Genomic DNA, 26,451 nt, shown 5'->3' with positions numbered 1-26,451 from the left:
ACATGAGGATATTGTTGTTGCGTGAGGTGAGATGAGTTGCTTAAGCATATCTCAGTATCATTCACAGTAAATTTGAAGCACCATACTGTCTTATCACAGACAGAACATAAGCAGCAGGAGGCATATTATAAGGCCTTCAATAGATTGGCAGCTATAATAAACTGATTAAACTCGCTCACAGGGGTAGGAGAGAGACCGGTACCTTTTTTATTTTTCTTTCTTCAGCAGCAGCATATTAGTAGCTGTCCACTACATTGCAAGCCAAATAAAATTATAAAGTTCACTTGCATTGCAGAAAAGTGCCAATAAAACGTTATGGCAAACTCATCACGCGTGTCCCTCATTTACCTTTAAATAAAATATGTATGTGGGCAGTATGTTGGTTCTTTTTATTTTTCAAAGCTGTGTAGAGAGTGGTTGCACACGCAAAAACTGAAAATTCCTGCAGGTGCGTGGAGCCAGAGAATCTTGCACACTAAAATATTATCCAGACTAGTCAAGTCTATCAAAATTATCCATCTTTATTGTATACAAAATTCCATAGTGAGAATAAAGTGCATTTTTATCAGTATGGAATTTTGTATACAATAAAGATGGATAATTATTGATAGATTTGACTAGTCAGGATAATATTTCAGTGTACGGACAGCAATCTCTAAAAGTTTGGAAAAATGTAAAGCTGAAATTTTATTCTTAAGCTTTTGATGTTAAATGCCCTTATGCCATTTATTTGCTATTTTCTGTGACCTTAGGCATTAAAAATCCAATTAAAATATTTTAGCTGCATAATAATAGTCAGCTAAAGCTGTGATGATTCTGTGCTGTCCACTTACAGGGCTGTCATTTAACATGTTAATTCAGTGAGATTAATTATATAACATGTTAAAAAAAATGAATGCAATTAATCATGTCCCCGGACTATTATAAGGAATATTCCTTCCATCTGAGCAATTCAAGCTTGAAGTACCATCTGTTTTCTCCAGGGGACAGTAAGCGAAACTTCGGCTGTTTACAGAGAACAAACCACACTCACGGACAGCATACAGCACAAGATGAGAACATGTTCTAGCATTCAAAAACAGCTTGATGGAGAGCAAATACGAATATATATATATATATATATATATATATATATATATATATATATATATATATATATATATATATATATATATTTATTATTATTATTTATTTATTTTTTTTACTTTTTATATTTCCCATTTACATATTTTACATTTATATTTTACATTTTACTTAATATTAGTAAATAAAAATTCAATTGTTGATTGTTAGTTCGAAACTGCAGGTACTGTATAAAATAACTGAATTCTGCTCTGAACGTCAAGTTTGCAGGTTTTTTGCGCTTTCTTTCTCTTCGTTTTCTTCTGTATGTCCTCATAAAACTGTGTACGCTTAGATTAAAGCGTCAAATTTCTCAACTCAATAAACCAATGAGATCTGCTGCATAAACCAATGAAAGTAGGCGGAGCTAAACGTGTCGCTCCGCCCCAATGTGTCGCCACGCCTCATCGTCCAGCCTGCAATCCAGAGTACTTGCAACGGTTCGTATGTTGTTTTTCATGAGTTGTCGGGTGTCTCTGTCATTCATACGGCTAGCCCTGCCCTACCCCGCAATCCGACTCCACTACCGAAGCCCGTGTCTTCGAGTCTCCGAGCAAGCACACTCCTAGTCCGCAGTTTTTATTTGGTCTCCCGCACATCGACATTATTCAGCATGCCCGAGCGGAGGCCTTTCGTGCGGTTGCCCACTGACGTCTACCCCGTCAACTACGGGCTGCGCCTCAAGCCTGACCTCATCGACTTCACCTTCGAGGGCAAACTGGAGGCAGCCGTGGAGGTAATGTTGAACCCGATGCATACAACCCCTCTCTGTTCCTGGCCCAAAATGTCATTCGATGTTCACGTTAAGCCTGAGTTTTTGAGTTTGCGTTTTAATAACTGCTGCTGATACTGATATTGCTGCTAATCTGACGAGCTACCAGCTAGTGAAACAGTGAGCGGCTTTACACAAAACGTCCTTAAAATGTATGAGTTTCAGCAGTTTTGAATTAGGTTATTTAGGGTTTAAATTCCTAAACATCGTTTGCTATGAAGTCTGGCTATAATAATAAAGAGGAATTAACAGTTGATTTGTTACCCCGCAAGCTAAAGCGCTAGCTAGCGCCACACTGCTAATCATGTTAGCCCGCAGAGCTGCTGTCATAAAACGACGAGTCAATTTTGTGTCCAAATGCACCAATATGTCGCATTTTTAACCTTGTTTTAGATTTTAGTTTTTCCCATGTATGGCGGAGACATTGAATTAGTCCTGTCTGCAAGCTCCTGAGTCACCCTGAGCCTGTCTGACAGTTTACATGATACTTGATAGCTTACCATAATAACAGTTTACCTTTACATTTATGCATTTGGCAGACGCTTTTATCCAAAGCGACTTACAGTGCACTTATTACAGGGACAATCCCCCTGGAGCAACCTGGAGTTAAGTGCCTTGCTCAAGGGCCCAACAGTGGCATCTTGGTGGTGCTGGGGCTTGAACCCCTGACCTTCTGGTCAGTAACCCTGAGCCTCAACCACTGAGCCGCCAGTGCCCAAAGAAATATTTATGCGTAATGTGGACTTTGTGGCTTGGTATAAAACATTGCACTACTCAACTCAAAATATCTTGCTTATTAAAATGTGTAACATAACGCTTGGTCTTAATTTTATTAGTATTCCACATCTTTAATAAAAAAAAATTCTGATTCGATCCAACACTTTCAAGAATCTAAAGCATCTCAAATGTCTATGGCCTAAATGTGATACTAGATGTCTCTTTAGTTTAAGCCATATGATCACCCCCAGGTGTATATGTGTGTGTGTATATATATATATATATGTATATATATATATATATATATATATATATATATATATATATATATATACACACACACACAGAGCATATATATATGGTGTACTTTGTTTTACACTTCTTAAAGGGATAGTTCACCTTAAAATGATAATCCTGTCATCATTAACTCAACCTTATGTTCTTCCTAACCCGTGTGCCTTTCTTCTGTGGTACACAAAAGGAGATATCAGGCAGAATGTTTGGGACCAACACTCTCAGTCATTTCTCCGTGTCATAAAAAAAATGATGCAATGAAAATGAATGGTGACTGGCTTATTTTGGGGCTGCACGATATGGAGAAAAAATGCAATATGCAATCAGTTGTTGTAAAATGCGATACGATAGTCCTATCGAGAGGTCACCGGAGCACGGAACATTGAAACCTCCACCACCCAAATAAACTTCTAAGTTTATTGGAATAAAAAAAAAAAACTTTATCCCAGAGATCACAAACAGTCTTCCATATTTCATATAGACTGCATATAAAATATAGGATTTTCCATTAGCTGTCAGGGTTTTTCCTGGCTCAAAATTATTTTTTTCTCCATCATTTGAGTCAGCGCCTATGCACACTGTATGCAAACACACCAAGTGACAACTACGAGCCCAATCTATTCTCTGCTGTTGTCTTTAACACTTTAATAGTGCTTTTCACCAGTACACACAACAGTTTCTTCTGAGTAATCTGTACTCATGTGTAAATTTCTCTGGTGGATCCAGAAAATGTAATATAAAGGTAGTGGTTAACAAGGGGCAGATATGATGTTGTTGATATTCGCCTCTAGCATTGCCCTTTGGGCAAGATTGTGGAGCCTTTTTATTGACCAACGGCTTCATATGTTAAGCCATTTTGTACCCCACTCTAATGCTGTACTGTTGTGAAAGTCACTTTGCTGTTGATGCTGTCTAGAAGCCAAGATTTAATGGAGCATTAACTACATCCCCCACAATGCTGTACACATTATGACAATCATTCACACTCAGATAAGCCTCACATTTATAAACTGTATTAAAATAGTTTACTGCTAGTGGCGGCTTATCACATGATCCAGTCCACTCTTGCATCCAAGTCACATCCAGCTTCAACAAGCCACATGTACTCTCTAAAGCTTCACCTTGGCAAATTTGGGCCTCTAAACAACACAAAGCATGTCATTATGTAGGAAGCGGTTCACCTTAAATAAAGGGTTATAATAGACCAGCTAAGAATTAAAGCAGTGCATTTTCTGGGATGCAAAGGTCTGTATTGTATTCAGTTGTGAAAAACAGCTTATGGAGAGCTGAGGAAAGGAAAGACTAAAAGCTATTGATCGTTCTGTGAAAGTTTCACTCCTGCATTATGCAATTAATGCACGTTTAAAGGCTGTATTGCAGCATAAGAGGCCATGCGAACTGTTGTTTTTCTTTTTTATTCATAATCTGATTATATATGCACATGTCAGATTTTATAATTGCATCAGAAGGAGATGGCCCTTGAGCCTCCGCAAAGCCACGAGAATGGATTCAGGAGAGTTATTTTCCATGTGCGTTGGGTTTGATTTTACTCATGGAAGTCTCTTATGACAATACAAGACGAATAATGCACTATGACATTTTATACATTTAGCTGTGTCTAGATTGATGGCACTGTTTTTTTTATTTGCTACTCCTGGTGCATTACTGATTGTATATCAACAAAACTTGATGATCCCAACACATATTTACTCACAGTTTTTTGCCCACATTCCACCCACATAATTTCAAACCTGCAGGTTTATTTGCAGCCTCAGAGCTAACTCATGCTGCATCAGTGGGACAGGTTTTGGTATTTGCGCTTGATGGCCACCTAAGAATTTTCTGCAGTGATTGATTCTATTGTATGTAGTGAATGGATATTGATTCTTTTTATGGGTGTTATCTGATACAGTATGAAAAAAAGGCAGCAAAGCATGCAAAGGGTATGAAGTTTTGTTTTTTTACAGTCTTGTTACTAGAAAAGGAAAGGATCTTACAAGAATTGAAAACTGTATTTTCAAAGCTATATAAATGATTTAAACAGAACTGTAATTTGTCTTGACAGGTAACTCAAGGGACAAACCAGATTGTGATGAACTGTGCTGATATAGACATAATTACTGCTTCTTTTGTGCCTGAAGGGGGGGAAGGTGAGTGACAGACTCAAAAAATGCTGCCGATATTGTAACCCGCATTCAGTATTCAGGTTCAACCTGCACTTAATGCTTCAATGTCTTCTTTTTAGGATTAACAATGCTCGTTTTCTCCCCATCCATTTAGAAATTAATGCTACAGGATTTAACTATCAGAATGAGGATGAAAAGGTCACCCTGTGTTTCCCCAGCACTCTGCAGAAAGGTAAAGAGCACATAGTGTGGCTTGGGAAAGAACCCGGCTGCTGTCATGTCAACAATCACTGTGTAATTAGTTGCTATAATATGTCGGCTTGATAGAGGCTTTATCAACTTCTTGTTAACAGATGAATGGGCCTTCCTTTCTCTATCCTTTTTATCCCTCTGTCTTCTTCTTTTTTTTTTTTTATCATGGAAATCTTATTTTCCAGGGTCAGGATCGTTGAAAATAGACTTTGTCGGAGAGCTGAATGACAAAATGAAAGGTTTCTATAGGAGTAAATATGCAACTTCTTCAGGAGAAATCCGCTATGCTGCTGTCACACAGTTTGAGGTAAACCCAAATCAGAGCACTCTGTTCATTTATTTGTTTGCTCACTAACGTTCTCTGTTTGCTTTTGCCTTGTCTTTTGTCATCTTCCCTCTCGCTTTTTCCATTTGATCTCTCGTTTTACTCTGAGCTCTTGACTGTGTCTCTTGACAAAGACAAATATTAGCAACTGTCAGTATTAGCAATTTATCAGTGGCCTCTGATGAGGCCTATAGCATAAAAAGTAGCCTAACCATTTAGGCGCTGGGTTGGAATAGAGAAAATCACAGGGGAAAGATTATCAATATTGGGGTTAATGTTGGTGTGCATGTTCATGCATGTGCATTTTTATTTGTCTTTGATACAATGCATATGTCCTTGCACGTGTATGAATCGCATGACTGCAACCTACACTGACCCTGAGACCTCTCTCTCATCCTCTTTCTCTCGCTCTCTCACCATCCGTCACCTTTACTAGGCCACGGACGCACGCCGAGCTTTCCCATGCTGGGACGAACCAGCTATCAAAGCCACTTTTGACATCACCCTCATCGTCCCTAAGGAAAGAGTAGCCTTGTCGAATATGGTACGTGTCATTTTTCTTTTTTAATCCTTCCCTCTGGAAATGGCTTGATTCACATTACTGTCAGACGTGTGCGTTCTCTAACACCGGCTCAGAGGCATTGTGCCTTACCGCAGCTGATGTAGCCTAGCGCTCGCTCTCTGTTCGAGTCATGACTTCGGTGCTCATGTGGGTGACGCAGGTTCAAGTCCGGCCTGTCACGTGTGCCTTTCCATTTATTTCCTGTCACTATGTAATAAATAATGCAAAAACAGTAAAATCCCCCTATGTTCAAACCAGAAATCTGATTGTTTTAATCTTTTATTTTGGTCTAGTCCAATGATAATAAATGTCTGATGTCTATTTTTGTTTTGTGACCAAGATGCACTGAAATAAGTGCATTTTAATGTGCATGCTTAGAAATGTTGCCGTTCTGGATTTCATACAGGAGAGTGGATTCAAGGTGAACCAGGCTGTTGTGATGTCTTGTAAAATAGTTATGTAACCACGCAGCTCTTCGCTCTGAAAGTAGTTGCATTAAAGAGCAGTGTTGGCTCATGAAACATTTATAGACTTTATGATACTTACAAATGTTCATAGACTTTTTTTTTTTTTTTCAGGTAACCAAAATGCCAAAGCTGTCAAAAATGCCAAACAAAACCAGTTTCTGTCTGATAGGTTAGCTGCTGCATGACTTCCTGGAGTTAGGGTTTACAAGGTTTTTTTTTATCACTCTGCCAGAAAACAGTTTTGTTTTAAATTTACTACATAATGTTTGAAATTTTGTTTACAAGGTGCCAGGCTGCTACAATTAGAGCTTCCAAGTGAGAACTAGTCAATAAATGGACAAAGTTTGTTGCATTTCATTCATGACAAAGCTCAGAATAAATTTAGGGTGTTAATATGGATATGACAGGTTGTTATGATTTGACCTTGGCAAACTAGATCTGCTACGCTGCTGAATGAAGACTTGCTACTTCTAGAACATGCACAGACGTACTTTGTTGAGCATGTGCGACATGAAGCTGCTGCTGCACAATTAGACATACACAAGACATACTGCATCAAGCATGTATGACATGCTGCTGCACAAAATACCTACAATGCCCTTTTAGCAGATTTAGACAATTGGTGCTGGGGAGGAGGAGGTTTTAGAGAAAACAACTGAGCAATTTAAATGCTTGACACAGAGAGATTGCATAAGTTAATTGGCTATAAGTTTACATGTCAAAGGGCCTATCAGCTTGGGCCATGGTGTGTGCGAAGCAATTGCTAACCGATTACATGTTCAAAGAACCTGTGAGCATGCATCATGTAGAGTTTCATGATTTAACAAAAAATTATTAAATGTAATATTGTACAATGATCAATTTATTTGTAAACAAATTGTGGTATGTCACTTTACATGCCAGTCAAACTGCCCCTTCCACACTGTACCCTGAACTCAACCAGAATAAGCAGCATATTGAACCAGACTTTATAATGATAGTTAAAAGTCTGGCTAGGGAGAGCTAGTTCCTGTACCAAAGTAATTCATTTTATTTCTCAATAATGTTCCTCATGTTTTTTCCTGTTGTGCAGAATGTTGTCGATCGAAAGCCATATCCAGAGGATAACAGTCTGTTGGAGGTGAAGTTTGCTACTACACCCATCATGTCCACATACCTGGTGGCATTTGTCATTGGCGAGTATGACTTTGTGGAGAGTCAGTCGTCAGATGGTGTGACAGTCCGTGTCTACACACCTGTCGGAAAGGCAGAGCAAGGGAAATTTGCACTGGAGGTATGAGAGCTACCCTAACTGTGTTTGCTGTCTAACTGTGACTGTCTCAGTGCTGGGCATTTAAAGAGTGATCAGTTAATTTTGTGCTTGTAATTACACCCATTTGTTTTCTTTCTTTCTTTTCAGGTTGCTACAAAGACCCTTCCATTCTACAAAGATTATTTCAGTGTTCCTTATCCATTGCCTAAAATTGATCTAATTGCTATTGCTGATTTTGCTGCTGGTTTGTATAATTGTTTTCTCATGTCATTGAAAGTGTGCTATAATGGACTTAGTCAGTTTTTATTTTATTTTATTTTGGCACTCTTGTCTCCTCTAGGTGCCATGGAAAACTGGGGCCTTGTAACCTACAGGTGACTTTTACATTAAATGATTATTTAGCCAACCTGAGACCTCATAAGCCTTCATGGAAACACAGAACCTTTTTTCTTTTTGAAAGCAGCCATTCATAAGGCCCTAAAAAGTTTTATCTTATTCCAAATTCCGTTTTATTTGTTCCCAAATTCTTTGTTTTCCATTTTATTTTCCGTGTTTTAAAGTTTTATTAAATGTTATCATTAAAGGGTAACTAAACCCTAAACCAACTTTTTTTAGTTAATGATCTGTAAGCATGGGGCTTTATTAGTACTGGTCATTGATTCAAGTAATTTTTTGACATTTGTGTATAAAGTGTTTTAATTCTACAATATATGGTGTAAAAACGTCTGAGTGCTGCCCTCTTCAGGTTGAACGGTGGCTACTGCAGTTGAATTTTCCTATTGGCTGTTGCGGTACTTTGTGACGTAAGCGGTGACAGCTGACGGAAGCAGGTTCCAGCTCACCACGCCAGATTCATGTACATGTCGTCTTGCGACCGTGTGAGGAATAATAATAACATAGAGTCTGACAGCAGCTGTCAATTAATCCGTCACTTCCTATAATTTTAATCAAATGAGGACAGAACAATTACCTTTAAAGATACCATTGCATTATTTTTATCAAATGAAGAGCTTTGAAACTGATCATCAAAGCACAATCCAAAACCCAAAATTAGATTTTTGTCAAATGCAGTGCTGCACTTTAGAGCATCAAGGTATTAATGAAAGCAGTGATGAAACTCTTGCTTGTGAGATTGCTTGCATATAATGTAATTATTATTGATATATTATTATTATTATTATTATCATCATTACTATTACTACATTGAATATTACATTTTGCTAAACAGAAGTAAAATATTTCTCGCATTTTTTTTTCCATTTTTGGTGTTTACTAAATGGAGCTTTTTTTTTTTTTTTTTTTTTTTACACTATTTGGTTAATGTGCTTATTAAACAGCTAAAGCTGATTTAATTATATAAATTAAAAAATATGCATGTGTTGTGGGTCACAGTGAATAAATTGATCTTCTATTTGTTATTTATACACACAGTGCGCACACGATGTTAATGATGCCATTAGTGTAGTGTAGAGCAGTTGGCAGGGGCGGACTGGAAAGAGAATTCAGTCCTGGATTTAACATAGAAACCGACCCAAAAGTTGTTTGGGTGAGGGGTCCCTTTTCTTTTCTGCATTTCATGGCCTTCTCCAGCCCTCTGCAGCCACTCGCGGCCTGTTCGGTATAAAGCGACAGGCCCTTTCAGCTTATCGCTCTGCCCTGTTTCGGGAAAAGTCCTGGTTTTCCCTATGGCCAGTCCACCCCTGGAAGCTGGTATTACGGTTCAACTGGTTTATCTTATTCCAAATTCCGTTTTAATTGTTCCCAAATTCCAAATATCCATTAAATGTAAACTTAATACATGATGCTGGCATCATTGTACAGATTAAAATAAATGGTATTATTAGATCAAATGGCAGAAGAACGCAAGATTAAAAAAAATAACTGCGGAAGGAGATTCGAACTAGGCCCTCAATAATGATCTGCGTGACACTAGCGCACTATCCATGTTAGTTGCTAGACAGCAACAATTTATGCAGGCATCTTTGCATTCACATGAGTGTGTGTTTGATGTGAAACGGTGCATATAATCCAGTGTTGTGTCCATGTTAAATTGTGCCTCAGTTTACAAGATGATGGTCTTGTCCGATTATGACATTTGTATGAAATATGAACGTTATTTTCTCGTCGAATCGCCTCACCCAAATATAATGCAATGTCATAAAATCAATCAGTAATTTAATTAACAAACTTCCAACATTAATAAAGCCATACTGAGTTTGTTTGTTATTAGTGTGGACATATGCTCAATAGGCTTGGGTCCAAATAGTGACATTAATTTAGATCAACATCATAAGATCAGAAAAACAAGTAGCCAAAATGACCCATTGTTGCCCATTGTCAACAAATTGACTTCGTTGTCATTTCAACATTTGATGTAATGGTTTGTTATGTTGGCATGCAATATATATATATATATATATAAATATATGAATTGTTTCTAATAGTGTAATTAACTGAACCAGACAGCAGACTACCAGACTATAACTATTTGTTCAAACTGCAAAAAGAGGGGTTGAATAATTTTATACACCGATGACATTTCAAAGCTCTGAAGGGCTTGTGGTAAACAGTCTACACATGAGCAGTGGGGAAATAAAAGTGAGGATGTGTCAATATTTATGTCTGAATATATTCATAGAGATAGTTCAATATTGTTGTTCATTCTATTACTGACTGATTTCATATTGAATTATATTTTGGTGTAACATTTCGAAGAGAAATTATGTTCCGATTTCAACAATGTTTTAATCGTACAAGACCATCAGCTTTTACACTGAGGCACACGACCATCAGTTAACATGGACACACTGCTGGATTATATGCACCATTTCACACCGAACACACACTCGTGTGAATACAAAGATGCCTCCTATAATTGTCGCTCACTAGTAGCTCAAATGGATAGTGCGATATAATGTCGCACTGATCATACTATTGATGGCCGAGTTCGAATCTCCTACCTCAGTTGTTATTATTTTTTAAATCTTGTGTACTGCTGCCGTTTCATCTAATAAAACCACTTATTTTAATCTGTACAATGATGCCAGCATTATGTAGTAAATTTACATTTAATGGAGAGAAAAATATAGAGTCAGAAACATGATTTTGGTACCTGCGGCATAAAACGGAATAAGGTCACCAGTTAGCCTGAAAACCGGTTGAACCGCAACACCAGCTTCTCCCATTCACTTACTGTTAAAGCACAGCTCACACAAACAGTATATTTGTTTAATTAAATCTCAGCCTTTTATGGTGTAGTCATCACACGTATTACCATTTTAGTTTGATTTAGTTTGAATTGTGCATTTTTACATTAATTTTATCCCAGTTATGTAAAATTTCATGACATTCTGCGTTTTATTGCTAATTCTGTTTTTATGACTGGATTCACGATTTTCTTAAGTGTTTTCTGCTACAAGGAAGTTATAGGGGCCCTACATTCAAGAAAGGGTAATTCAAATTTAATATGTCTTGCTAGCACGGTAATGCCCCAGCATACCTTGACAATATGAGTGCATTATGTTCTGTGTTCTGTTCTTATTTATTTTTTATTTGCTACTTTAAAAACGTGTGTCTATCCCCTTGCAGGGAGACAGCTTTGCTGATTGACCCAAAGAACTCGTGTGCGTCATCCCGGCAGTGGGTCGCCTTGGTAGTTGGCCATGAACTGGCGCATCAGTGGTTTGGGAACCTTGTTACCATGGTGAGTTTGTTTATTCAGTTACTGCACAGTTCTTGCTGAGATTGCTTTTTGCTTATAATAACATTGTTAATTTAGATAACAGTGACAGATATTTGGCCATTGTGAGATGATCTGCATCATGATCTGCATCATTAAATAAGCATGCATGCTTTGTCGATAACAAAAGTGATATTATAGAGATAAATATCTAACAAAAGAGATATTTCCCCCTTGTGTCAGTTCCAGAATGTACCAATAGCTTTATCAAAATAAAATGCACATTTTCTGGCTTAAAAAATTTAAGAGGACAATTCTGTGTAATATATGTTAAAACTTTCATTAAATTGTACATCAAGCATAAACATTGTTATTTTTGCCACCATCCACCCTGTTCTCGTAATATTGGCATGGAAAAACCTGTATTAGACATCCATTAAAGCTGCACTGTGTAAGGGTTTATTATAATTTTTTTTTTTAAATGAACAAATTGTCATTATTGATTGAGTACATAAACACTCAATGTTCAAAACAATGTCCTTACCTTACCCCGATTCACTAAGGTAAGCCTATACAAATTATTTGTATTTTGAGCTGTCAGGTTCGATTTGGCGTGAAATCACTGGCTTATGGTGTTTATCCTTGCGTCATTACGTCATGTCCTCACACACAGGAGAGAAGTGTGGTCTCCAGTCATGATCGCACACAGGCAATGTCGAGGTAACCTCAAATTGGGAGATTCATCTGCCAGATGAGCAGTGCCAGAACACGACTTATGTAATATATTCTTATGCAAATTGCTTGCCATTTTAAGTTTCAACCACAGATGTCGCTTGAGAGCAAAAAGTTACGTAGTGCAGCTTCAATAGATGGGGGGTTTTTGTATTGTGAGATTATTGCACTTTCTCTCTAAAATTATTCTGAATGTGTTTTGAATTTTGATTTACTGAAAAGAGACGAACAACATGAAGATTTTGTTATTGTGGGGCAACTATCATAAAAACCCAAATAATTACCAGTGCTGATTTGGATCTTGCACCTCATTGCACTTAGTTAACCTCCTGAGACCCCTGCATGACTACTGTTTGCATTTTCCATTTCCCTTTTTGATTTGTAACTAGTAGCATTTAATAAACAAACAAATAGGTTTTCTAAAAATGTATGTCCATATATGTGCACAACAGGACTTAGCTGTGAATTTGTAAGTAATTTCAAGCTATAAAAAGTCATTTTTTTTTTTCATTTTTTTTCAGGAGTGTTTGTTATACATTTATTTTATTTTTTTACGTTTTTTCTATAAAGCTGAATAAATAATTCTGATTAAAAGTAATGGCCAGCGTCATCAAATCACTGCCAACTGTTTTAAAATAAAATTTTTGCATTAAAGAATTCTGAATCTATATACTGATTATTATTGTCCCAAGTCTACCAAACATGTTGAGTTGTCCAATCATCATCCACAGCATGAAACTGAACTTTTGGCATGATCTTAGAAGTGAATGCAGTTATCTGCATAGGAAAGCTATAGGATGCGCCCTTGCTCCCTAATTAGTGAATGACTTAACCTCCAGTGTCCTGTCTGTCTTCACTGGTCTCAGAACAGCTTGAAATGCAACATTTTAATCCTATCGCTGTATACAGCCTCTGAAAGCAACATTTTCCAGCTTTTGTATACGTACATTGATTCGCAATGTGATAATGCACAGTGAATGTAGGATTTTATGGAAAGTTGGTCCTATTGTCCATGTACGTGGACATTGTGTTTAACAGTGTTGTTTTACAGTAAATCAATGACATTTTTAAAATGGTATATCGGATGAATCTAGAGGCTCTACTCTTTTGACTTAAACAGGTTTTAATGTGAAAACATAAGCTGGTTTCTTGCTAGATGTAGTTTTGTTGCCGTTAGATTTGCACAATGTTGTTTTGTCACATTTGGCACTGAAAGTTTAAACCTTTAATGACAGCCTAGAGTCTCCTGAACTGAGATCAGTTGGTTTAAAAAAGAAAAACATTAAGCCTATAGTAAAGCCAAAACAGGGTCTCCTGAGTTTAAACTTATGCTGCAGAAACCAGTTGTGGTATGTTCATAGCTGTCAAGTGTTAGTTGAAAATGTCTGTGGCATTCAAAGTGTTGTCTTTAACCACAGGAATGGTGGACTCATTTGTGGCTTAACGAAGGTTTCGCATCATGGATCGAGTACCTCTGTGTGGACCATTGTTTCCCTGAGTACGACATCTGGACCCAGTTTGTATCTGCAGACTACACCAGAGCTTTGGACCTGGATGCTTTAGATAACAGCCATCCTATTGAGGTCTGCAAGAGTTTATCTCTCCTCTACCCCCCGCTCTCTTAGTGTGTTTCTCCACTCCTCTCCCACTGGTGTTTGTTGTTTTCTTTAAGTGTATGTGTGGAGCAGAAAGCTTTGATTTGGACTTTGTTTGTCATTCTTTATCTACCCAGCCATATCACTTACAGCATTTAAATTCCAGACCTAGATTTAGCCTTTTGAAATATTGATCTCCGAGTCTCATTTCAGTCTGTGTTTGTGTCTGTTTGTATCTTGAATGGCAGGTTGATGTCGGACACCCTTCAGAAGTAGATGAAATATTTGATGCCATATCATACAGCAAAGGGGCCTCTGTCATTCGCATGCTGCATAACTACATTGGTGATGAGGTGAGAGGTTATACTTTCGGCCAGCTGCAGAGAGATGGGTGGTTAATATGACTACCCCAGGAGGGGGTCTGGAAAGACATGTTTATCAACTGTCTGAGTGCTATGCTCTTGCTTTTTGAAATTCTCTGGAGTGGGAAAACGTGGCGTTTGAAATCTGACAGATGATGTTTGTTAATTTGTGCAAATACTGTTGCAGTGTCAATACTGATTATTAGACCCATTTACAGAGCTTTTGTTTGGAATGACTTATGCTTATCTTTTTGTAGGATTTTAGAAAGGGAATGAATGCTTACCTGTTGAAGTTTCAGCACAAAAATGCATCTACTGGTAAGATATCTCTTCACAATCTTCATGCTGATTAAAGCCTAAAGTATACTTTGAAGCATTCACATCAAAACCAAAGTATACTTCATTTGTCTGCATAGATGCTACGACTCCTTTGAGAGACTGGACTATTAAGGGCTCCAAGCACCAATTTCTAAAAAAATAAATTATTATTTTTTTTTTCTGCCTTAAAACTGTCTGGGCAGACACCAGTCTGACACTAGGTGGCGCTATAATAAGCACCTTTTCATTTGTGGTCATAACTCTGGAACCGTAAGGGCTAGGTTCAAAATGTTCTAGCTCTACAAAACGTACATCTCCGACTTCATTTCCGTCTATAAAATCTTTCCGCCATTTTTAATTTTCAGGGAAATTAACTTTTTCTAACTCCTCCAAGGCTGTATGTCTGATTCGCACCTAATTTGGTATGCATCATCTATGAAACATCCTGACAAAAATGTATCAAAATAATTTTATTTTGTAGAAGCTATATCTACCAAACTAAAAGTTAAAATATAGTGAAACTTCTTACACAGACAACAAGACATTCTGAGGCTGCACGCCAAGTCACATCAAATTCCGCCTATCGGGGGCGCTACAGCTGAAAAACACTCATAACTACGCAGCTGTATTGTCAATGATGTTGAAAATTGGTTTGAATCTTCTATGGCCCAAAGGCTAACATATAACTTAAGTATCATTTGGAAAAATCAACAAAGATGGCTGCCAGCAGCCAATCAAATTTCAGCAGCTAATAACATTAAATCTGAAGGGCCAGGCATTATGAAACTTGAGATAATCATACACCGTTTCAAAATTAGGCTGTGTACCAAGTTTTGTCAGAATCAGCCACAAGGTTCAGCCACAACATTTAAGTTTTTGTTATTTACTCCGCATATGAGCACATTCAAATCAAAATGCTTTTTACATCTAAATCCTTGCGTCAAGTCCTACAAAATGTATATCTCAGTTATTTCATTTTATTCAAATTTTCTGCCATTCTAATTTACTGAAAACCCTACTTTTTCAAGCTTCTCCTAGGGCACTAATCAGATCTTCACCAAACTTGGCCCAAGTCAGCGCTAGACCATGCAGGCAAAAAGTTATCAGAAGAATTTTGATCCATTTAAATAGTCTAGAAGATACAATCCGATATATTTCACTAGTGTGGCCCATAATGACTAATATTCTTGTATCTTGTGTGCAAAAATGCCAAACTTCACAAAAGTGTGTAAATATGGAATATTTCAAAATATGAGGAATCATACTAAATTCCATGGATTTACGATGAACGGGGCTAACAGCAATTGTTTTTACAAATGACTCAGAAGGGTATCTTCAGAACAGAATTTTGTAGACATATGGATTGGATCTTTTGAGTCAGGTATGTAATCAGCCATAAAGAATCTCTCTGGTCACTACTGGCTAGCCATGCCCTAGCAACCATATAGAGCACCCTAGCAACCAGCCTTATTGACTTCCATTAAAAATGGCTGAGAGGGAAATCTTTGGAACAGAATGGACTACAGACATGACAGTTGGCTAGTTTCACTTGGGTGAGCAATCAGTCTTCGTGTATCTACATCAAAAACTACTTAGCCACGCCCTAGCAACCATTTAGAGCACCCTAGTAATCAAACCGCATTGACTTCCATCAAAATGCTTAGATGGGGATCTCAGGGTCAGAACATTGTAAAGACTTCTGGTTTTGTTCATTGGACTCAGGGTAGCACGGAGCCTATTGAGTATCACCTTGGTAACTGCCTAATAACCAGATGGGGTTACCCTAGCAACCAAGTAAAATCACCTATCTCTGCACCAGAACATCATAGCAACTTCTGGTTTCATTAATTTGACTCAGGAAAGCAAGCAGCCTATAGAGTATCACCTTGGTAACTGCCTAGCAACCAGATGGGGTTATCCTAGCTATCAAGTAGCAAAGCATATATCTCTGCACCAGAACTTAGAGACTTCCGGTTTTGTTAATTTAACAAATTTGACAAAAACAAACAAAATCACATTTTGGGCCATAACTGCTGAATAACTTTGCTTAAAAATATATGGATTCAACCACTGGAGTCGTATGGATTAATTTTACGCTGCCTTTATATGCATTTTACAGCTTCAAAATGTTGGTACCCAATTTTCAAGAAATTTAGTTTAGGCAGGATCTGTTCTGTTAATTTGCATTATTTCGCATCCACTGGATCATTTGTCAATTCAAATTGTTTTGTTTATTTCTTCACATGTGCTTGCTGCTTGCGGCTATTTTTATAATTGCGTTTAGTAATTTAGCAGACTCTTTTATCCAAAGCGACTTACAAATGAGGAATATAACAATATAGCAATTTGTCATATAAAAGTCAACAATATCTGCAGTATCGCACTGCCATGTTCACAGTGGCTGTAGTAGTAAAGATGCTTGCACAGAAGAAAGAGACAGACAATGAATATGTTTATTGTTTTATTTTTTTTAAACTGTTAAATTAGTACTCATGGAACAAAAGTGTTTTCAGCTGTTTCTTGAATGCTGAGATCTTACCAGCAGATCTTGTGGAGGTTGGAAACTTCTCTCAGAGCAGGTGTCCTAATGCCACAGATGAAAAGCTATTTCTCTTCAGCAGTTTAGACACATTGAGATGTCTTTAATTTGTATAACACAAGTCTGAAAGAATATAAAGTAACTCCTGACCTCCTCACTCATGCACTTTTGATGTCCACATCAACTGTTGTTGTTCTACCTTCATCTCCTGTTTTTAATGGCAATAACATCTAGCTCTTCCTCATTACAGCAATAATGAACTGTGAGTGTTGACACCTTGTGGACCCACTAATTAGTGTAAAAAAATTCCAGGCGTATATCCATGCAGCACATTCAGGGTACGCATGATTAGAAAAATGGAAGAATGATGGAATTTGCAACACACTTCTTGTACACAAACACCTAGCGTTCATGTCTTACCAAAGTATACTTTGGGCTTAAGCATTGTCCCTTTGGTAATTTCTTCATGGTTGCACAGCTAAATGACCTCATATTCCAAATTTGTATTTAGGCTGTCTCTTCGTGTAATAGGAATAGTTCCCCTAAGAATGAATGAATGACGCCCCAAACCCGTATGACTTTCGTTCTTCCGTGTAAAACAAAAGGAAAAATTAGGGAAGTTGGGATGGACATTTTGTATTCCAGAACTTAAACACACAAAAAACGAGTAATCGATTATTTTAAATTTATAATTTGTTATACCACTGAACGTGCTTTTCTTATATAAAAAGCTGCACTATGCATAAACAAAAACATCTTGATTTAAAAGAACAAAATACATTTGCACTCGCACAGAAACATGCATTCCAAGTCTCCGGAAGTGATACAATCACTTTTGGGTTAACCAATTTGTAACGGCAAGATTTAGGTGAGTTTCACTGCTTCCCACGGCAGGCTTAGGCACAAAGGAATATCAAATTGCAATATTTGGGTAGTGTTTTTACTAGTCGAATATATCAAGCTGAACGAGTACTCGATTAATCAGTTACTTGTACACATCACTAGAGAAAATAATGACTTTGGTGAACTATTCCTCTGTGTTTATTCTTATTTTTACATCTTCTGTTTTTTTACTAACTTAAAACATAAAAATATTGTTTTCCTAATTATTTTTAGGTAAATTAATAGCAAATGTTATTTATTCAAATATTCACTTGTTTATTTGGTCAGGGTCTGTGATAAGGGAAGTGTGTGCACCATGAACTGATTTGGTGTTGCTTTGTGGCCCACTAACCTTTCCAAAAAAAAAAAAAAAAAAGATTTTAACTGTAGTAATTACACAGTGTGTTATATTGTTATTCTGACATGGCATAATATCTGTCTGGGTGATATAATGGTTGTTTTGGGCGATGCTGTGATTTGGACCCACTGTTGCTATTACAGTACGTTGTTAATTGTTGTGTATTCAGAAATAAAAGGCGTGACTGTCTTTTTTTCTCTTTCCTTATTCCAGAGGACCTATGGGAATGCTTGGAGCAGGCGAGTGGGAAGCCTATCGCAGCAGTGATGAATTCCTGGACCAAACAGATGGGCTTTCCTATTATAGTAGTGGATCAAGAGCAGGTAACATTTACTGAATAACTAATTTTTATAAACATAGGAAAGTACTGTTGAATTGTTAGTCACTCATAGTCCTTTGGATGTTGTTTCCTCCAGTTTGCAATATCATTTAGATTACCCTCTGGGTATTGAGATGGCTTTCAGAGATACAATACAAGCTTTTCAGGGAGCATCTGGTAATAACAACTGTTGTCTTGGGAATAACTAGATTTAATCAGCGAGATAATTGGTTTTGATTTTTTTTCTTTTCTCAAGCATGGCAATGAACGTGTGCTGAAAATCTCCCAGAAGAAGTTTTGTGCTAGCGGACCACACAATGGTATTTGCAAAAAATAAAAAGAGCAGTTAAACTATGAACTGAAACTGCTGACTATGTTTAACAATTTATATTTCAGTATTTTTCAAACTTCACATTACTCTAATGTACCCTAGTAAGCATTCTGTATGCTAGGTGAGGACTGCCCCAGCTGGATGGTTCCCGTCAGTATCTGTACCAGTGAGGATCCGAGCTGCACCAAGATTAAGGTTTTGTTGGACCAGTCTGAAACCACAGTTACCATACCAAACGTCGCACCTGACCATTGGATCAAGGTAACTTGTCTCTCTCTCTCTCTCTCTCTCTCACTCTGTGTGTGTGTGTGTATCTAGGATTATGAATCCTTGGTTTGAAAAAGAATATGCTGAATAACAATTGAATTTGGGAATTCATATTTTAAAAACGTCAGAGACCGGGTGAATCTTGAGACTTTTAGTGCAAGAATCCTATCTTAATTAGAAGTATACTTTAGAGAAAAATATAAAATGTTTATAATTCCCATTTTTCTCTCATTGTACAAACAAGATAGTACATTGTATATGTAAAAAATATGTTTGTGTGCTTCTGTGTGCAGATTAATCCAGGCACCGTGGGATTCTACAGGATCCAGTACAGCTCAGCCATGCTGGAGTGTCTCTTGCCTGGTATCCGAGACCTGACACTGCTTCCTGTGGACCGCCTGGGTCTGCAGAACGACCTCTTCTCCTTGGTGAGACACCACACATGGCATTGACAAGTCGTTGTTTTGCAAGTCTGAGTCAAGGCTCAGGCCTCCATCTTCCAGGACTGAGTCAAGTACTGATAGTAAAAGACTTGTGTTGTCTCAAGTTACAAGGTCTTATGCAAGTCAGGTTCTTTCAGGTCTTCTGGTCTGTCAAATACATCATACATAATTCATTATTTTAGCTATTTTCTTTAAATAGAAATATACAGTACTGTGCAAAAGTTTTTGTATTTGTATTTTATTTTTCACAAAAACATTTGTGATAAAATGGTTAATTTATATATTCTGCTTTTAGTGTATAAGTTGGAAATATTAATTTTAGATTTCAACATTCCCTTGCAAAAACATTCCTTGCAAATACGATTGAATAGAAGAAAAAAACAGATGTTATAGCCCCCGCAGAGCCTGTATCTCAACATCGAGTCAGTCTGGGATTACATGAAGAGACTGAAGCAATTGTACCTAAATATATAGAAGAACTGTTGGAAGATGTACAAGAAGCTTGAAACATCCTATCTGCCAACAACCAAGAAAAACTGTGTCCAGATGTTGGAAATTAGTGCTGTTTTGAAGGCAAAGGTTGTCACACCAAATATTGATTTATCTTTTTTATCTTTACTGGACTTTGATAAATGAAAACAATTTATGGCATTATTTTTGAAGATATCCTCACTATTTTTCACAAGAGCCTAAAACTATTGCACAGTGCTGTATATTAGATTGATAGTTATACAATATGAATACAGAAATGCTTTATTTTAAGTATTTTTATTGGCTTTTTGCTGGAGACAGTAAAAATGTATATTCTAATAAGAGGAGTTCATAATTAGATACCATTTTTATTTAATGAATTCAGCCGGTCCATGGCTGTTGATTTAGTAAAAGAATGCATAATTTAATCTAGCCTTCAATTTAAGGACTACAGCTCTCTTAGCAACTTTAAATTTTGATCCTTTGTTGATGCTTTCTAATTTTGTTCATTCTAAAGCTTATTGTATGTTTGTCTTTTTGAGTGATAAGCAGTGTTGTAGTTGTGTTTTACTGAACTGTTTTGTAAGCTACAAAATCTAAAGGTTTTAGAGAAAAATGATATCCATTTCTGTTTCTCTTTCTTCCTCTGCCTGTATTTCACCTTGTGTTTTTAATAGTGTTTTGCTGTCTCACACTCCTGTGCCCTCAGGCTCGTGCAGGTATGATCAGTACTGTGGAGGTGTTAACGTTGATGGAAGCTTTTGTGAATGAGCCAAACTACACAGTGTGGAGTGACCTGAGCTGTAATCTGGGTGTTCTGTCCTCTCTGCTCTCACACACCGACTTCCATGAGGAGATCCAGGAGTTCATCCGAGATCTTTTCACCCCAATTGGCCTGAAGCTAGGCTGGGACAGCAAGCCTGGAGAGGGTGAGAGTCAGAAAGGGGACATCTTCTGCACTTCTGTCGCACTTAGTTTTTTCCTTGAAGTACACTTAGAAGTCAAGTTTTTTTGCAAAATTTGTTTATCTAAACTTTTTTTTCCACCCAATCTGTGACTTAATTCCGTTTTTGTTAAATTATGTAAATGTGTTCTATGTATTACTGTGCTTGTTGTAGAACCCTAATTTAAGAGTGCTACTGCTAAGCGCAGCGCTATGGAATCATTTTGGTATTTTCGTGCAAGCATGCATTTAGGAATGTCACGATAATTGCTGAAGCATTTATCAGGGCATATGGTATTCTCATGGAATTGTATTGAATTACAAAACAGGGTGAAGGATAAATAAACTTTAATGTTGTTCTTAATTAGAAGATTTAGTTGCTTATTTTGTACTTTTTAAATTAAAAGATCACAAAGAAAGTAACTTTGTAAATATCAAACCATTTAAGATTTAAAGAGACATGGTGGCTTAGACTCCAATAGATCTATTTTGCATTTATCTAATTTATTATGGTTTATTTTCATTGCAAATGTACAAGTAACAAAAATGGTAACATATTGATGGATTGAAAAAAAATCTATCTCTCTCTCAGGACATTTGGATGCCCTGCTGCGGGGTTTGGTGCTGGGGAAGCTGGGTAAAGCGGGGCATAAGGCCACACTGGAGGAAGCCCGGCGGAGATTCAAAGACAATGTGGAGGGTAAACAGATTCTCTCTGCAGACCTCAGGAGTCCAGTGAGTCCTCTTGCACCACCTTCATTCACTGCATATTCACTGCCCTTTCATGGATGATGCATTCTTTTTAATGATGTTGGATTTGCATGTCCCTGTAAATTCACATTGGTGTTATTTGTATCCTTCTAGGTCTACCTAACAGTTCTGAAGCACGGAGACAGTACGACACTTGAAACGATGCTTAAGGTGACAAGTGCCACCTTTCTGAACATTACACAGCAAAAGTATTTTAAGATGCAAATGAATAAAAGTAGAACCAGCACTGAATGTTAGTACATCGGAATCTGTGGCCAGATTAACTAAATTAAAACATCATAAATTAAGTTTTTAGGATAAATTATAGGTTTGTAAGAATGTTCCTAAATGCAATATGTTATTAATATATTCTTAACTTTTTTCTGAAATTGAAAAATAAGAAGAAAATAGTAGTGAAGACGAATTTTAATGCTAAGAATGTTTTGTGAGTCCTACTATTGGCAATCATTTAATACAGCATTTCTCATGTTTCTGTTCAGCTTCATAAGCAGGCAGACATGCAGGAGGAGAAGAACCGTATTGAGCGAGTGCTGGGAGCCATTCCTGCCCCTGACCTCATCCAGAGAGTGCTTAACTTCTCACTGTCGGTACGCAAATGTGCACACACACACCCTGTAGAAAATAGGTCAGGCTGTAGAGAATTTTAAAGCACCAGAAATGTGTTTGAAATGAGTGAAATGGTTGAATGGTAAAGTGGACACATTAGAAAAAGTAATAAAGTATTTATATATCATGGTAATGTTTTTTGTACTGCGTTAGAATGCTGATTTTAAAATAATGTATTTTAATAATTTTTGTATTTTACTAAATGCTGTACAAGAATTAGAATATAATAAGAATTACCATTTAAATTAAAAAAAAGGTAAAAATTTGGATGTTACAGTAATGACAATTGTTAGGTGAAATTCTAGGCTTCTTTAATGCTCTCTCTCTCTCTATATATATATATATATATATATATATTATACACACATACACAACAGTTAGTTCCGGTCCTCGAATCTGATTGGACGAGAGATGTTCCATGAGCACTGATGGTCTGACACCATCAGCACTCCGACACTTCATTGTGTGTATCACTCTGCTTGTGTTTGTGCAATTCTAAACTAAAATGTAAGAGCAGTGCAGATCTGTTAAGAGCTATGTTTTTACATTACATATGTTAGCCAGCAGGTGGTGGCAAAAGATCATTTTTGTGTGTAATATGAGCCTGTTAGGTGACGTGAATCTGCGGCAGCCGTTTACATAAAACAGCTCTTCCTGATCGCGTACTACACTACTAGGAAATAGCTTTAAACAACTTCAACCTTACGGCTCATCAAAGCTGAGAGACACAACAAACTGATTAATTTCACAATGGGTGCCGTTTAAAATGGCGGAGGACATTGCGGTTTCTATAGTGATCAACTCCTGCACACCGACTACGACGAAATAGGGAGAAATACCCCCGCTTGTACAATTTTCCACTGAGAAAGCTGAACTTCAGAAAGCTGACAGTATCTCTGCTTGGGTGTGGCAACAGGTGATTGCACACGCTCCATCTCTTTCTCTCTCTCACACACACACACACATCCATCCTGGTTTATCCAATAACTTGTTTGAAACAGCACACGCTGTGATACTATTTCTGAAGTGACATTTTTGAATTATTAACAGAGGCTTGGACGAAACGTTTGGTTTGAACCAGCAACGGCAGATTCTGATCGGTCGTGTAAGAAAGTAGTTCCATGCACACATGCGTTTTTTTTTATGACCGTACTCTGTTTTCCCTAATTTTTTAAAAAATTACTTGTTCATTGAACTGTTGTATATAAGCAATATCACATGAGCAAGAGTGCTATATGGCCCTAAATCAGCACTGATGTAGGGTCATATCACACTCTTGCTTGTGTGATATTGCTTATATATATATATGTATATGTTTCTTTATATATGTTTTGTTCATTTCATCGTGAAACATCACCTGGACATTACTTCCTAAGATTCACCATATTACATTCTTACCTGCTGCGATCAGAATGTATAACAATACCCTGAGCTAATGTTCTTATTTTTCATCCTATCACATTTGTTAATTTATTTTTCTTTTAATTCTTGAACAGTTCTATTTATGCTAACATTCTAATTTATGTACTGTGCATATACATTCATTGATCCATAACAGTACTCTGACCAAATGACACATGAACCGATGCATTCGTGCATCATTTAATTAATCTACTTTTTTGCACAATATTTGCTCAACGCAGCTGATTTGCACAACTTCTCAGTAACCTATTGCACAATTGACAGTACTTAAGAAACCTATTGCACAATTGACAGTACTTAAGAAACCTATTGCACAATTGACAGTACTTAAGAAACCTATTGCACAATTGGCAGTACTTAAGAAACCTATTGCACTATTGACAGTACTTAAGAAACCTACTGCACAATGAACATTACTTTGTTTTCCTGTTTTGTTTATTTGGTTTTAATGTATTTATGTTCTGTTTTCAATTTCAGCCAGGATTGGTTTAATCCATCAGGGCAGTTATTTAGATTAAGCTAGTAGTGTTCAGCTGGTCATGTGATCCCAACATGGCAGCCCCCATGAGGGGACCCGCTCCGTGTAGAATAAAAATGCTTTTTATGAAGTTATTGGTAATACTGAAGTCCTCATCTCATGTGAGTTGTTATGATTTTATACATATGTTTCCAAACTACTATTCATTTCTTTTGGAGTAAAACTTGCACCATTTAAGGACTTTTTTTTATTTATGTGCCTGTGATTAAAGTTTAATGCTGCAGCGCAGCAATTTCCCTTAGGCGAGGGAATCAATAAAGTTCTATCTCGTACCTCTCATCTAATTCAACTTTCTCAAAAAAAAAAAAAAAGAGATCAGATCTGACATTCTCACTTCAATCTGAACTGTACAAATTGACAAATCTCAGAAGTGTGAACAGTGACACTGATTGTGGCTGTGCTATTTTTAGGAGGAAGTTCGTCCCCAGGACACAGTGTCTGTAATTGGGGGTGTTGCTGGAAGCAGCAAACAGGGCCGCAAAGCTGCATGGAAATTTGTGAAGGACAACTGGGAAGAGCTTCATAACCGGTACCAGGGCGGCTTCCTTATATCAAGATTAATCAAGGTGAAACTGATGCTTTACATACAAAATAAACAACATTAAGTCATCATGACATGTGTAGTGCAAAACCTAATTTATTAATTATGTATAATTAACTATCTAGAGGATTAAACTAGGTATTAGTTGTAAAGGAATATTCTGGGTTCAATACAAGTTAAAGGGAAAGTTCACCCAGAAATGAAAATTCTCATGATTTACTCACCCTCATGTCATCCCAGATGTGTATGACTTACTTTCTTCTGCAGAACACAAATTAAGAGAAATTTTTATTTTTAGAGAAATATCTTAGCTCTGCAGGTCCATACAATGCAAGTGAATGGGTGCCAGAATTTTCAAACTCCAAAATCCACACAAAGGGAGCATAAAAGTACTCCAGATGACTCTGGTGGTTAAATCTATGTTAAAACATGATATGATGCGTGGGTGAGAAATGGCTCAATATTTTTGTTATTTTTTTTATCCCTGCCCAGTATGGGGCGATATGCATGAAGATTGTAAATCATCAAAAACAGGAGAAAGTGAAAGTAAAGGAAAAAGGACTTAGATATTGATCTGTTTCTCACCCACACCTATCATATCACTTCAGAAGATATGTTACCCTAATGTGCATTTTGGAGCTTAAAAATGTTGGCACCCATTTACTTGCATTGTATGGACATACAGAGCTGAAATAGTCTTCTAAAAATCTTAAATTGTGTTCTGCAAAAGAAAGTCATGAATTTTCATTTTTGGGAGAGCTAACCCTTTAAGCTCAATCAACATCATTTGTGGCATAATGTTCGTTACCACAAAAAATTATTGCCACTTGCCCTTCCGTTTCTTTTAAAAAAGCAAAACTCTGGGTCACAGTAAGGCACATACAAATGAAGTGAATGGGAACCAATATTTGAATGTTAAAATATAAACTTTTTCAAAAGTGTAGCCACAAGACATAAACAATATGTGTGTTAACGTGATTTTAGTGTGATACAATCACTTAACCTTTTCTGTGTAAAGTTATACGTAGACCATTTAAAAGCGTTATGGCAACAAAATCTAAAACCCTAAAATGACAATTTAAACAATTTTACTGCTCAAATAATACATTCGTTTTAAAAGAATAATTCATGATAGTGCTTTTATAAAATTATAAGCTTACAATTACAGCCTTTTTAAACCCTCCAAAAAATGGCCACATTCACTTCCATTGTAGTCTGTAGTTAGCTTTTTTTTTTTTTTTTTTTTTTTCAAATTTAATTTTTTGTGGTAATGAACATTATGCCACAAATGCTGTTGATTGAGCTTGTATTGAACCAAGAATATTCCTTATTAATGTTTGATTTGTACTCTGTTTCTTCACTCTAGCTCACAGTGGATGGGTTTGCTATAGATAAAATGGCTGCAGAGGTTAAGGTGAGTTACATTATTTGCTTTTTACTTGCTT

General features: G+C 36.9%; 1 protein-coding gene across 1 annotated transcript in view; it reads left to right on the top strand.

Moving 5' to 3' along the window:
* Positions 1-1,554: 1,554 nt before the first annotated feature.
* npepps (aminopeptidase puromycin sensitive) overlaps positions 1,555-26,451 on the top strand; it is a 28,342-nt gene continuing 3,445 nt past the window's right edge. The window contains exons 1-22 of the mRNA XM_052111609.1: positions 1,555-1,858; positions 4,971-5,055; positions 5,186-5,263; positions 5,469-5,590; positions 6,045-6,152; positions 7,710-7,910; positions 8,037-8,133; positions 8,230-8,263; positions 11,478-11,592; positions 13,719-13,883; positions 14,144-14,248; positions 14,515-14,575; positions 18,568-18,677; positions 18,930-18,993; positions 19,126-19,265; positions 19,565-19,699; positions 20,895-21,114; positions 21,721-21,863; positions 21,993-22,049; positions 22,379-22,486; positions 24,876-25,031; positions 26,373-26,420. Coding sequence (XP_051967569.1) covers positions 1,736-1,858; positions 4,971-5,055; positions 5,186-5,263; positions 5,469-5,590; positions 6,045-6,152; positions 7,710-7,910; positions 8,037-8,133; positions 8,230-8,263; positions 11,478-11,592; positions 13,719-13,883; positions 14,144-14,248; positions 14,515-14,575; positions 18,568-18,677; positions 18,930-18,993; positions 19,126-19,265; positions 19,565-19,699; positions 20,895-21,114; positions 21,721-21,863; positions 21,993-22,049; positions 22,379-22,486; positions 24,876-25,031; positions 26,373-26,420 — 2,475 coding nt within the window. The 5' untranslated portion in view covers positions 1,555-1,735. The remainder of the gene's footprint in view (positions 1,859-4,970; positions 5,056-5,185; positions 5,264-5,468; positions 5,591-6,044; positions 6,153-7,709; positions 7,911-8,036; positions 8,134-8,229; positions 8,264-11,477; positions 11,593-13,718; positions 13,884-14,143; positions 14,249-14,514; positions 14,576-18,567; positions 18,678-18,929; positions 18,994-19,125; positions 19,266-19,564; positions 19,700-20,894; positions 21,115-21,720; positions 21,864-21,992; positions 22,050-22,378; positions 22,487-24,875; positions 25,032-26,372; positions 26,421-26,451) is intronic.

This window comes from Xyrauchen texanus, chromosome 39, assembly GCF_025860055.1.
Source record: "Xyrauchen texanus isolate HMW12.3.18 chromosome 39, RBS_HiC_50CHRs, whole genome shotgun sequence".
Lineage (NCBI taxonomy): Eukaryota > Metazoa > Chordata > Actinopteri > Cypriniformes > Catostomidae > Xyrauchen > Xyrauchen texanus.
Note: the sequence above shows the minus strand (reverse complement) of the source record. Positions and strands in the feature narration are given on the sequence as shown.